Below are 15,000 nucleotides of genomic sequence, written 5' to 3' on the forward strand. Positions count from 1 at the left end.
AAACATTTTTATTTAATCAATTTTAGAATAAGGCTGTTATGTAACAAAATGTGGGGAAAAGCCAAGGGGTCTGAATACTTTCCGAATGCACCGTGTATATATATATATATATATATATATGACATGATTGAGTTTGATGTTCAGCAGACAAATAATAAGCACAAGGCATCGCTTTGTGTGTCGAAAATCCTCACCCATTGGTCAAACACACTGACGCAATTACGTATAAGGAGACTGATATGACGCTGACCAATAGCATACCATATTCAAATATCGTTTAAAACATTCCCGGGAAATCCGAGTTTCGCGGGAGGGCCCTTCGCGGGTAAACTGCATCCCCTTATTCATTATCAGCTTCCTGGAGCCATTTTTTAAACATCCAGGACGGAGCTTTCGACTTAATCAAATCCGTTGCATCTTCCCGTTTTAAGAAACGTATCATTTATACAATTTGAACGAATGGACGTGTAAGATATTAGTCTAACGATATCCCTGATTATTTTGGGTCGAGCCGAGTCGGACTTTGTAAGAGAAAGTGATCCAAAGTAGCTAGAGGGACAAACGGATATTTAACCCTGAAGATGAGAAAGAGGGGAGTCCCGGAAAAAGTCCTAATTTCAGGTGTCGGAGGCTCCTCGATGGATAAAAAACAAACGGTTCTGACCCGGTACAACAATGCGACATATTATCAGATCTTAACCCCTCCGCCTTGTCCGAACCAGACTAACAATGTAGTTGTCGCAGACCCGACCGTGAGTCAGCTTTACACTACACCCATAGGGGTGTCTACAAACGGGACCGGACCGCGACCAGCCCTCGGAAGACCCCCGGTAATTCACAACACGACGGATCTTTTCACATACGATATTAAGATGCATTTACATGAATGCAAACTGACCAGTTAACTAACTGTGTATTATGTTCGCTAACTAGTGAGAACTAGCTAGTGACTTATCCTAGTTGTTTAACTAGTAACATTAGCTAGTTGGCTACAATTGCTAGCAAGTAGTAGTAGTAGTATACAGTGCTAGCTTTTTAGCTTAATACACGACTAACATATGTTTTACTGCACAAAGTCACACGTTGCTGTTATGTTTCTGTGCTGCACCACTTGAGTTTGTCCCCTTTTTGACAGTGGATTTTTATAAAGGTTATTGAAGAACCATAGCTAGCTAGCTAACGTTAGTTAGGTTTAGATACCTAGTTAGCCAAATATCAAGCACACACACGACAACGTTATTTAGATAGCCAACACAGCTGGTTAAATGTGGTTTTATTTATCACGTTAAACCAATCCACCTCGTTGTTTTTCCCCCGTCGTTCATATCCAGCAGCAGCCACAACTCCAAAGTTTTGATCTGCAGAAATTATATCGTAATAATAACCCCCCAATCAATCTTTAATTAAATAATATATAATCGACAAAACGTGTCTTATTCATGGTACCTAGTTAGTAAAATACCTTGGGCTAGAGCTAATGCAAGGGAATATATTCTTAAAAAAACCTCCAGAAACTAGGCCTTAAACCACACTTGGAGGGGGGTGGGGTGAATCTAGTCCCCGTGTTACTGTGGGACGCAAAGCTTCTTAGCTGGTTGCTTGTGTCCCCCCCCCATTTTGTAATCCTTCGCTCCAGCGGCTCAAAAGACCGCATGTGGGGTCAAACTGAAATGTATTTACCATAGTACCCCCTCGTTGTCGTAAAAGTACACGAACTATCTTCCACGTCTGTGATGTAGCTCGATATAACTATGGTACATTTAGTAGATAGCCAACATGGAGTCATACCACGAGGAAGTCCCAACACATTTTCAGATTTGTTGTGATATGTGGTGTAACATGCAAGCTGCATGCCACACACGTGAAGATGCATATTAACTCACACTCAGAAATGATTTATGCAAAAGCTTTTAAGGTGGGACTCCCAACTGAAACATACTTGACACACAGTTCAAAGAATCAACCAACATGGAATGTGCAGTAATGTAAAAGGAAACGCATCATCAATGTGGAAGGAGAGGTAATTTGGCCAGTAGTCTGCTCTATAGACCTGCCAGCCTTTCTCCCGAGGTAAATATGACCACTAGGTTTAAACTAGGTGTCCTGATCTCTCTTGACCATGTTTACATGATCATCCAGTATCCCTGTGTTATTCAGGATACTTCAAGTAGTCTGTTTTTTGAGTTGACTCATATACACATCATATCTTGTTTTACAATAACCCCAAAATAGATTGTATCCTCGTTCTGAGAAACCTGGATAAAATGCCTGGGATATGCTCATCTAAGACTGGGTACTGGGGCATGTAAACATGTTATTTTTTTTGTGATCTGCGCAAGCTTAGTTCTGTAAATCATGGGTATCGTGTGATGTTTTCATCTGAGTGTCAAACAAATGACTTCAAAAAGTAGGCTATCCGCTCAGTTTGATCCACCATAATGAATTTACAGCATGCTACTTTCATCTGTAATTTAGACACGTTTCTGCTTATAATTTCCAACATTTGGTAGGCCATATTATAATTTCCAACATTTGGTAGGCCATATTATAATTTCCAACATTTGGTTGGCCATATGTTTGTCAACTATAGATACATGCAGCTTCTCTTCTGTCATAACTGGGCTCCTGAGTGGCACAGCGCTCTAAGGCACTGCATCTCAGTGCTAGAGGCGTCACTACAGACCCTGGTTTGATTCCAGGCTGTATCACAACCGGTTGAGATTGGAAGTCTCATAGGGCGGCGCACAATCGGACAAAAATGTAATATCGGTGCATCACTTCTCTAAACTTTAACAAACACTGTAGTGCTATTAGGTGTACTTGGCTTACAGAAATAATAATGATGATGATGATGATAAATACATCTTGTATAGCACTTTTCAAAGAATCTCAAAGCACATAAAATAAAGCCAACTAACTTAACATTTAAATAGTGGAGATTTTGAAAGTGTGTTTAGCTTGGATGAAGTTGAGGCAGTTTGAGCTGGAAAGGCAGTGGGGGTTCAGTGGAGAGGGCATCGACGGGACTGCCAAGGAGAAACAGTCTGGGGTGGGAAAAACAGGCCCTCTTCCACAGCCCACCACACCTGCTTCTCTGAATGGTCAGTCAGTCCATTGGAGCCACACTCCTCTGGTACTGCTCCTCCATTGCCAGGAATGTAGCACCCACCTGGTTGATGCCACGGCTGCTGAAAAGCCACCGCGTCTTGGCAGGGATTTAGGAGCGTTCCCTGAACTTCCTCTGGACACAGCACTGCAGTCCTTGGTGTAATACTTCCAAACAGATTGAATAAAAACCTGCATTATTTTAATCTAAACAGCTAGCTAGCTGTCAAACCAAAATATTAACTTTTTATCACTATCCTGCAACTTTGAGAGTCAAGACCACAGGATATAAATAAGAAACAGCTATAAATATGTGAACTATTTAGAGCTCATTGCCTAGGTCAACCTTAGGAGACAGGGACCCTTGAGGGGCTGTTTTCCGTCTGAAGTGATCCAGATGGTCAACTTTTGTATAACTCTTCTGTCTCAGGCGAAGCGTCGGTTGGAGCTGGAGGAGCGGGACCAGTACACCACTGAGCCAATCAGTGAGCCCAGAGCTAAGAGAGCCACCACACACTCCCTCAGAAGAACCCAGAGTAAGTGACTGGGGGGGGCGTATGGGTGTAGTAGACACACACTTACCTACCCCACCAGACATGCCACCAGGCGTCTTTTCACAGTCCCCATATTGAAGAAAGCGTACAGTATTATATAGACCCATGATTACATGGAACTCCCTTCCGTCTCATCATTGCTCAAATAAACAGAAAATCTGGTTTTCCCAAAATAATCGGCGAAAGTAACAGGTTACAGCACAACGCCTCTCTATTTGAATTAGGTAGTTGTTGTGTATACATTAATGTTGGCTACGTGTGCGTAAAAACAAACAAAAACAAACATATGTGGTTCTTGTTCATTAATGTTCTGTATAATGTTTTGTGTGGAACCCCAGGAAGAGTAGCTGCTGCTTTTGCAACAGCTAATGAGGATCCTAATAAAATACCAGACGAAGTGACGTTACGTTTTAGTCATCAAACAGAAGATCTTATCCAGAGCGACTCACAGCTCAGCATCGCTTATCCAGAGCGACTCACAGCTCAGCATCGCTTATCCAGAGCGACTCACGGCTCAGCATCGCTTATCCAGAGCGACTCACGGCTCAGCATCGCTTATCCAGAGCGACACACGGCTCAGCATCGCTTATCCAGAGCGACACACGGCTCAGCATCGCTTATCCAGAGCGACACACGGCTCAGCATCGCTTATCCAGAGCGACACACGGCTCAGCATCGCTTATCCAGAGCGACACACGGCTCAGCATCGCTTATCCAGAGCGACACACGGCTCAGCATCGCTTATCCAGAGCGACTCACGGCTCAGCATCGCTTATCCAGAGCGACTCACGGCTCAGCATCGCTTATCCAGGGAGACTCACGGCTCAGCATCGCTTATCCAGAGGGACTCACGGCTCAGCATCGCTTATCCAGGGAGACTCACGGCTCAGCATCGCTTATCCAGGGAGACTCACGGCTCAGCATCGCTTATCCAGGGAGACTCACGGCTCAGCATCGCTTATCCAGGGAGACTCACGGCTCAGCATCGCTTATCCAGGGAGACTCACGGCTCAGCATCGCTTATCCAGGGAGACTCACGGCTCAGCATCGCTTATCCAGGGAGACTCACGGCTCCGCATCGCTTATCCAGAGCGACTCACGGCTCAGCATCGCTTATCCAGAGCGACTCACGGCTCAGCATCGCTTATCCAGGGAGACTCACGGCTCAGCATCGCTTATCCAGGGAGACTCACGGCTCAGCATCGCTTATCCAGAGCGACACACGGCTCAGCATCGCTTATCCAGGGAGACACACGGCTCAGCATCGCTTATCCAGGGAGACTCACGGCTCAGCATCGCTTATCCAGAGCGACTCACGGCTCAGCATCGCTTATCCAGAGCGACTCACGGCTCAGCATCGCTTATCCAGGGAGACTCACGGCTCAGCATCGCTTATCCAGAGCGACTCACGGCTCAGCATCGCTTATCCAGGGAGACTCACGGCTCAGCATCGCTTATCCAAAGCGACACACGGCTCAGCATCGCTTATCCAGAGCGACTCACGGCTCAGCATCGCTTATCCAGGGAGACTCACGGCTCAGCATCGCTTATCCAGAGCGACTCACGGCTCAGCATCGCTTATCCAGAGCGACTCACGGCTCAGCATCGCTTATCCAGAGCGACTCACGGCTCAGCATCGCTTATCCAGAGCGACTCACGGCTCAGCATCGCTTATCCAGGGAGACTCACGGCTCAGCATCGCTTATCCAGAGCGACTCACGGCTCAGCATCGCTTATCCAGGGAGACTCACGGCTCAGCATCGCTTATCCAGAGCGACTCACGGCTCAGCATTGCTTATCCAGAGCGTAGGAGAAAAGGGTCATAAGTACCAGTTCTAGTGTCAATATGTCCTTTGTCTGTGCAGCTGTATGACCCAATGGGTGAATAAACTTTACTAATCGTCCATGACATTTTCTAAGGTTAATTTATAACCTGACAGTATTGAACCACTCCACTAACTCTCGGTTGAAGGAAAGGAGACGAGGAGGAAGAAGAGACCGTCTTAATGACAATGCCGCAGGCAGGAACACCAAATTTTGTTGAGGAATTCGGTCCCACCCATGCCTTGGAACATTGTTGTTCCTTCCCTGGGCTGGCTGCGTGTTCCTTCCCTTCCCTGGGCTGGCTGCGTGTTCCTTCCCTTCCCTGGGCTGGTTGCGTGTTCCTTCCCTTCCCTGGGCTGGCTGCGTGTTCCTTCCCTTCCCTGGGCTGGCTGCGTGTGTGTTCACATGTCAATTGTTTCCGTTACCTTCCTGGACCTGCTCAATGCTCTGTTTGGGTCTGTCGGTCAGTCTGTGCCTCCTGTCTGTGGTAACTAACCCATCTCCTCTCTCTCTCGCCCTCCAGCTCCTCCCTCCCCGTTAGAGAAGACCAGGTATGACACATCTCTCTGCCTGCTGACCCAGAAGTTTGTCCAGCTGCTGGCCCAGTCCAGTGACGGGGTGGTGGACCTGAACCGGGCCGCGGAGTCCCTCAAGGTGCAGAAGAGACGCCTCTATGACATCACCAACGTACTGGAGGGGGTGCATCTCATCAAGAAGTCGTCCAAGAACAACATCCAATGGCTGTGAGTGGGGGGGGGCTGATACACGGCTGTGGGGGGGGCGCCCTGATACACGGCTGTGGGGGGGGCGCCCTGATACACGGCTGTGAGGGGGGGCGCCCTGATACACGGCTGTGAGGGGGGGGGCCCTGATACACGGCTGTGGGGGGGGGGGGCCTGATACACGGCTGTGGGGGGGGGGGGGGCCTTGATACACGGCTGTGGGGGGGGTCTGTGTATGACCAAGTTGTATTGCACTTCCTGGCTAAAAAAGCACCATAGTTGGTGGAACCCGTGCGGTAACGGACAATATCCCAGCCACTAAGATTGGGGTCGCACGATAGTACCACAGGTATACCGTGTGTGAAAAAACATGTGTGTGTGGAATGTGTGTTCTTTCCCATTTGAGTGTTACGTGTGTGTGTGTGTTACCATGTGCTCTTCTCTCCTCCCGTGTGTGTTAACGTGCAGTTCTTTCTGTGTGTGTGTGTGTGGTTCTTTGGGGGGATTTATTTTACCTTTTATTTATCCAGGAAGGGCTCATTTGAGATTTGAAATCTCTTTTTCAAGAGCGTCCTGCCCAAGATAGGCAGCACGAAGTCATTACAAAAATTACAGACAGACAGAGCATGAATCACTACAGGTAATCTAGTAAAAACCATAGAATTCACAAGTATAGCAAAATAAAAAAAACAGCAAATTAATAACATTGAGGTCAGGGAATCAGTCTCAAAATCCTTCATCGGTGATGTTAAAAATACCAATCGGGACAAGTTCTTCCAGTTTAAAAGTATTTTGTAAGGCGTTCCAAGACGATGGCGCAGAGTACATAAAAGCCCTTTTACCAAATTCAGTTCGGACATTTGGAACAGTTAGCAGGATAAAGTCCCGCGAACGAAGAGTACCCACCACATTTCTGAACAATAAAAATGCCAAAATAAAACGGTAGTAAACCCAAAATGGCTTGGTAAATAAAAGTCTACCAGTGACTAGAGAAGGCCAGACAACCCTGGTATATAGTGCTGTGATGCGTAAGGGTTTTGCAGTTTAAAATAAATCTTTAAGCGCCATGGTAAAGGGTGTCAATTGATCTCAAACACTGAGCGGAAGCATTCATATATATAAAATATCCCCATAGTCTAAAGGCATAAATGTAGCTGATACTAGCCGCCTCCTGGCTTCAAAAGAAAAACCGGCCTTATTCCTAAAATAAAATCCCAACTTCAGCTTAAATTGTTTTGTAAGTTGAATATGCAATTTTAAAAGAGGCCGTCATCAATTAAAATTCCAAGATATTTGAGGTTACAGTCTCGATCTCATTGCCCTGACAGTTAGTAATAGGTGAAAGGTTCAGAGATCTATTTCTTGCTTTAGAAAACACCGTTTAGTTTAGTTTTGTCAGTGTTGAGGATAAGCTTCAATTGACACAAGGTATATTGAACAGTATAAAACGCAGTTTGCAAGTTCTGGAAAGCTTTTGTGAGAGACGAGGCACAACAATAAATAACAGTATCATCAGCATAAAAGTGAAGTTGCTCATTTTGTACATTTTTGTCTAAATTATTTATATAAATAGTGAATTAGAGGGGACCAAGTACAGAGCCCTGGGGCACACCATTACAGACAGACAATTTAACACACATGAGCCCATCAAATTGAGTTCTATCAGACAGATGGTTAGCAAACCATGCAACTGCATTCTCCGAAAGACCTACGCTCGACAATCTGCCTTAGTATAGCATGATCAACTGTATCAAAAGCCTTAGAGAGATCGATTTAAAAAGTGAGACACAGTGCTGTTTTTTGTCAAGGGCTTCAGTGATATCATTTAAAACATTCATGGCTGCTGTAATTGTGATATGCTTCTTCCTGAAGTCCGATTTGTACATTGATAAAATAGTGTTTTTAATATACTATTTTAGCTGTTCACTCACAAGGCTTTCAAGTATTTTCACCAGGGGTGACAGCTTTGAGATTGATCTATAATTATTTGAGTTGGATCTCCCCCTTTTTAAAAGTGGCAGGACAAATGCTGATTTCCAGATCATTGGAATTTCATTACATTCCAGGGTTAGATTAAACAGATACATAAGTGGTTCAGCTATGAAATCCGCTGCCAGATTTAAAAAGCAGGGATCAAGAAGATCAGGACCGGCAGGCTTTCTCTGATCTAAGGATTTCAGGGCTTTATGTACCTGCTGCACTGAGAATAGCTAAACGTTTGACCAACTCTCACTGGTTCATCCACACAAGGTTGTACAGAGACAGAGGACACTGAATCAAACAACCTACCAGATGATACAAAGTGCTCATTGAAACAATTCAGCATTTCAGTTTTGTCATATACAGCAACAGAGTCCTTCAATACACATGATGGTAATTCATTAACATTACTGTTACCAGACATAGACTTAATAACCTGAATGACCCTAGAAAGTTTTGGAAGGCTATCAGTGGTAACAGACATAAAATATTCAGACTTGGTCTTCCTGAGAAGAAAAGAACACTTGTTTTTGTAGCTGCCTAAAAACAAGCCAATCAGCATCAGAATATGACTTCCTTGCTTTAGCCCAGGCTAGATTACGGTCGTGAATAATACAAGACAGCTCAGAAGAAAACCATGGATTATCCCTCCCTTTAACCCTTGAACCTGGGGAATGGGGCATCCCTCCCTTTAACCCTGAACCTGTGGAATGGGGCATCCCTCCCTTTAACCCTGAACCTGGGGAATGGGGCATCCCTCCCTTGAACCTGTGGAATGGGGCATCCCTCCCTTTAACCCTGAACCTGGGGAATGGGGCATCCCTCCCTTTAACCCTGAACCTGGGGAATGGGGCATCCCTCCCTTTAACCCTGAACCTGGGGAATGGATTATCCCTCCCTTTAACCCTGAACCTGGGGAATGGGGCATGTTGGTTTACTATTTGTGTGTTAACGTGTGCTCTCCTCCTGTGTGTGTGTGTAGGGGCTGTAGCCTGTCTCCAGAAGGAGTGGCCAGTGACCAGACCCCAGGCTCTGTGGGTAAAGAACTGCTGAAGTTGACCCAAGAGGAGAAGAGACTGGACCAACTGATAAACAGCTGCACACTCATCGTCCAACAGATGACTGAGGATACACCCACAAGGAAATAGCCTTCCTTTACAACCCTGCTGTGTCTGTCTGTGTCTGTCTGTCTGTCTGTGTCTGTCTGTGTCTGTCTGTCCTGTGTCTGTCCTGTGTCTGTCCTGTGTCTGTCCTCTGTCTGTCCTCTGTCTGTCTGTCTGTTGTCCAGTGTGTGAATCGGTTTTTGCGTTTACAGCTTTTTTTTCTCAGCACACTTGTTTAACTGTGTGTGTGTGTGTGTGTGTGTAGATGCGTGTTCTAGTCCTGTGTGTGAATGACTACCTTTTTCCTTAACCTCCTGGGTACGTTTGCGTACATATCGTATGATGATGTGAAAAGGACTCCTAGTCTGAATGACCAGACGGTCATCGTGATCAAAGCCCCTGCTGAAACCAGACTGGAGGTGCCAGACCCTGCAGAGGTACACACACACACACACACACACACACACACACACACACACACACACTAAACAGACCCCAAACAGGGATCCTGGTAACACTTCCTCTTGTGTCGAGTCCCTGCAGACAGTCATTGGTTTGCTGATTGACTGATACATACATGTATACACACACACACAAGTTTGTGGACACCCCTTCAAATGAGTGGATTCTGCTATTTTATCCACACCTGTTGCTGACAGGTGTATAAAAATCAACCACACAGCCATGCAATCTCCATAAACAAACATTGGCAGTAGGCTTGCCCCCTATTTGAAGAGCTCAGTGAATTTCAACGTGGCACCGTTGTAGGATGACACCTTTCCAACAAGTCAGTTCGTCAAATTTCCGCCCTGCTAGAGCTGCCCCCCGGTCAACTGTAAGTGCTGTTATTGTAAAGCAGAAACGTCTAGGAGCAACAACGGCTCAGCTGTGAAGTGGTAGGCCACACAAGGTCACAGAACGGGACCTCCGAGTGCATGAAGCATGTAAAAATTGTCTGTCCTCGGTTACAACACTCACTATCAAATTACAAACTGCTTCTGGAAGTAACGGCAGCACAAGAACTGTTCTTCTGGAGCTCCATGAAATGGGTTTCCATGGCTAAGCAGCCGCACACAAGCCTAAGATCACCATGCGCAATGCCAGACGTCGGCTGGAGTGGCGTAAATCTCACCGCCATTGGACTCTGGAGCAGTGGAAACATATTTTCTGGAGTGATAAATCACGCTTCACCATCTGGCAGTCCGATGAACGAATCTGGCTTTGGTGGATGCCAGCAGAACGCTACCTGGCCTAATGCATAGTGCCAACTAAAGTTTGGTGGAGGAATAATGATCTGCGGCTGTTTTTCATGGTTCAGGCTCGGCACAAAGCACCGTACAGAAATGGTTTGTCGAGATTGGTGTGGAACAACTTGAGTGGTCTGTGCCGAGCCCTGACCTGAACCCCATCGAACACCTTTGGGATGAATTGGAACAGCGACTGCGAGCCTGGTCTAATCGCCCAACATCAGTGCCCGACCTCACTAATGCTCTTGTGGCTGAATGGAAGCAAGTCCCCGCAGCAATGTTCCATCTAGTGGAAAGCCTTCCCAGAAGAGTAGAGGCTGTTATAGCAGCAAAGAGGGGACCAACTCCATATTAATGCCCATGATTTTAGAATGACAAGTTCGACGAGCAGGTGTCCATATACTTTTGGTCTTGTAGTGTATGATTGGTTGATTTAAATTTTTTTGATTGACCTATCAGAGTCTCCAGGTCCACTTGAGCAGCACCCAGGGTCCAATAGAAGTCTTCCTGTGCTCAGATGATCACGCCCCTTCCTCTACGCTGAACGGAAATGGACATCCCCCCTCATCTTCGTCATATGTCAATGGAAACTCCACATCCTTCCTCAAGGTGTCACAAGGTGAGCCTATAGATAGAAATCGCGTCATTGTATCTGTCCCATTATGACGTCTGTGAAGTTAATTTGAGGCCTTGCTCACAATTCATTCTGTGGCAGCACAATGACCAAACAATATACTGTATGTGAGGCTCTTGATCATATCTTTGATCATGACACTGGTGAGGAGGAGATAAGCCAGGAACCTGACAGTAAAGTAGGCTGTGATAAATGGCAAAATGTGTTTCATCTGACCCAAACATTATGCTTTTTTTCAAACTCAAAGACGAGTTGTATGAACTCAGGTCAATGAGGCCTACAGGCCATAAATGACAAATACAAGTTCAAAACTTGTAACGTTCACAAGAACTTAAAATGAATTTGTTGATAAAAAGATGTAACACAACATTAGGTGATAATATATGTATTATTACGGATTTATAATCAGTTATAATGGGTCGGTCATTTTGGACCGGGAACACAGAATTTATTAACATGAAACCAACACAACCGGAGGGTTAATGTTGCTGCCCGTGCTTAAACATGGTTTTGGGCACTAGAGTCCTCTATCTAGCTCTATGGCTGAGCCCCAACTTCAGACTTAATTCTGTGGTGAGTTATTGGAAAATAACTCTCACCTTTCTCTCACCCTGTTTCTCTTCTTCCTGCTCTCTACTCATCTCTCACCAGAGGGTAATAACTGCACCGGTAACGGTTTCTCCAACGCCCTGTCCAGGCTCCCAGCATGCTCAGCGGTGACTGTCACTCCTGTCTCCCCCCTGCCCTCCTCCCTCACCTCCCTCCTCCCCCTCCAGGACGTTGACCAGGAGCCCTTCATCCCCCTCTCTCTCGTGGGGGATGACTACCTGCTTAGCCTGGGTGAAGACGAAGGCATCAGCGACCTGTTCTCTTACGATCTGGACCGGCTTCCACTAGACAACCTGCTCTGTAATTGAGTGAAATGTAATCTCGGCGGCCATTTTGGGGAATTTTAGTTTGGCCATTTTGGAGCCAGATTCATAGTCCCAATGTGGTCGTTTCCAGTTATAAAGAACTGATTTAGAGCCCAGTGGGCTCTATGGAATACAGCACAGCAGCCATTTTGGATCAAGGCTTTGTTTTCTTGACCTTGAGGACTGGACTGCTCATAGAGGACCTGCTGTGTAATTGACCCCTGGCCAGCGACGAGAGAAGGGAAAAATACCTGCTCTTGCTATAGAGCTGATCAAAGGAAGTAAGTTTCAGTTCAGACTCTGACTGTAGGGGTGAATTCTGTGGCAGAAAGAATGGACAAACCCCTTCTCAAAGCCTGTCTTTCTGGTCTTGCACTGACAGGCAAACCAACATCTTAAACAATCACTCACTCTCCATAGCAGACTGTTATCATAATGAACTGTTCTCATCTGAAAACACAGATTGTCCCTTACAGAGATGGGTTATGGGTATTAACCCCTGGACACAGATTCTTACCCATATCTACCATTGTGTGAGTGATATCTGATAACTTGTTTTTTATAATGTGATGTACTGGAGACCCAACGATAGGTGCTGCTTCTCAGCTTCTCAGACCTGGTATCTACGTCCCAAGATGGTGATGTCTGCCTGGGCAGTACCCTGGTCTTCCACATGGAGCCTTCTGACACAATACTGGAAGAGACTGAATGGTATTGTTCAGATAACCGGAGTATCTACTTGAAAGATGGGCCTTCTCCTGATTCAACGGTTCACTACACAATTGGTGTATGTTTTTTGTTTTGTTGTTTTAGAGGAGGAAGTGAATATTGCTCCTGTTGGCTTGTGAGACATCCACTACATGTTCCTTTACTGCCGTCCTTAAACTGCTTCAATATCCAGGGATGAGCAATGTGCCTCCACACACACACACACCCATATGCAAGAGTCATGTAGACATGCCCCCGTTTTGTTTTAGCCGCTGCAGCCATGTTACTTGTTGAATAACTAACGTATTAACCAACTCCTAGTCATTTCTCAGGGCTCCCAAATTACTTTCTACTTGAAATACAATTTTATTACTTAATAATTAAAATGTACAAATGGATTAATGAATTTTTTTTTTGTGCCAGATATTTTAATATGGTAGAATTGTATTTTATTTTTTTAAACTTACACCAAATCATTAACCCACTGATAAAAATGTATATCCATTATTATTTTTATTTACCCCTTCGATTGGTATAGACATGTGACCTTTTAAACTACCCAACTGTACTATATATTCAGCTTTCCTTTGCGGGCTGAACCGGCTTGGTTTTAGAGAAGTGCTTTACTAGATGGGGTCCTATTTCCTTTACTAGTGTATGGCGTTTGACCAGAGCTCTATGGGTTGATGACAGAACTTACCAAGAAGTCCTTTTTGAGTCAATTGACTGATATGAAAGTATATTGGAGAACAGACAGACATGTCCTGAACGACACACCGCACTAAGACAGGCAATACAATAAATATAGTATTTTTTTTTCATATGTAAGTCATTTCTAAGGTACTGTACTAGAAGCTGTTTTTTTAAGGCATTCTGTTGATAGCTTGGCTTACCAGTCGGTTTCTGCATTGTTTTTAATGACAATGAGTTGACGTGATGACACAAACAGATCGGGAACCAGGCTAGTCTTGATATTTCTCCCAGGTGTATGTCCATACCTGTATAGCACATGTTCATATGAAGTGGCCTCGGTTTGAGGTTGTCTTTTTGCACAGCTGTCCCGTAATGAGTTTCATGTCTATGTGCTTTTGAGTTGTGTACCGCCTGGTTTCCTAGCCTGCCTGCTTGCCGTCAGGCTAGCCTGGTGCCACCTCTGTTTTGCATCATCACGTCAACTCCTTGTCATAATGAATATGATGGCACAAACATCTGGTAGCCTGTTCCAAGTAAGTAGGAAATGCAGCCGTCGATTTCATCCTCAATACCGTAGTGGATTTCAGTAACAACTCTTGCTGTCCCTCAGGAGCAGGGTGACGTTGACCCAGGATGCTGATCTTGGGTCAGTTTTTGCGTTCGACTAATGCGTAGGCTTGGGGAATGGGAATCTGATCCTAGCTCTGAATCTAAGGGAAACTGCACCTTGGTGTACTGTCCCCTGGCCATCTATGTTTTATAATGTTATGTTATGTCTTTTTCTCTGCAGTTTTTCCTTTTTAGATCGTGGACTCTTCTATTAACTTTTTTTTTTAAATGTGATTTATAAATAAATATCGAAATGATTTTTACTTAATGCTTTTTATTAAGATGTTTTGGATTTTTTTAATGAATTTTATTAACATGAATTGCTGTTTCTACCCACTGTCCAGCGATGCCTAGCTTAAACCAGAGCCATGTGTTTGTTAGGACGTGTTTACTTGACATTAAAACAATTTATGGCAGCTATGTTAGCTCCCCATAAACAATACATGGGAAATATTTTAATAATACTACACTAAACCAAAAATGTAAATGCAACAGTGTTGGTTTCATGAGCTGAAATAAAAGATCACTTACATTTTCCATACGGACAAAAAGTTTATTTCTCTCATTTTTGTGGACAAATTTGTTTACATTCCTGTTAGTGAGCATTTCTCCTTTTGCCAAGATAATCCATCCAGCTGACAGGTGTGGCATATCAAGAAACTGATTAAACAGCATGATCATTACACAGGTGCACCTTGTGGTGGGGACAATAAAATGCAACTTTAAAATATGCAGTTTTGTCACACCACAATGCCACAGATGTCTCTAGTTTTGAGGGAGTGTGCAATTGGCATGCTGACTGCAGGAATGTCCACCAGAGCTGTTTCCAGAGAATTGAATGTTCATTTCTCTACCATAAGCCACCTCCAGCGTCCTTTTTTGAGAATTTGCCAGTACGTCCAACCGG

The 15,000-nt window shown here is 44.8% G+C and overlaps 1 protein-coding gene across 1 annotated transcript; it reads left to right on the forward strand.

Annotated features, from left to right (window-relative positions):
• Positions 1-357: 357 nt before the first annotated feature.
• LOC115176324 (transcription factor E2F3) lies at positions 358-14,644 on the forward strand. The gene is made up of 7 exons (XM_029736270.1): positions 358-830; positions 3,536-3,641; positions 6,007-6,226; positions 9,168-9,329; positions 9,611-9,725; positions 10,995-11,154; positions 11,821-14,644. Exons 1-7 carry the CDS (start codon positions 582-584, stop codon positions 12,084-12,086), a joined length of 1,278 nt encoding a protein of 425 aa, XP_029592130.1. The 5' UTR covers positions 358-581; the 3' UTR covers positions 12,087-14,644.
• Positions 14,645-15,000: the final 356 nt, after the last annotated feature.

This window comes from Salmo trutta, chromosome 36 (assembly GCF_901001165.1).
Source record: "Salmo trutta chromosome 36, fSalTru1.1, whole genome shotgun sequence".
Taxonomy (NCBI): domain Eukaryota; kingdom Metazoa; phylum Chordata; class Actinopteri; order Salmoniformes; family Salmonidae; genus Salmo; species Salmo trutta.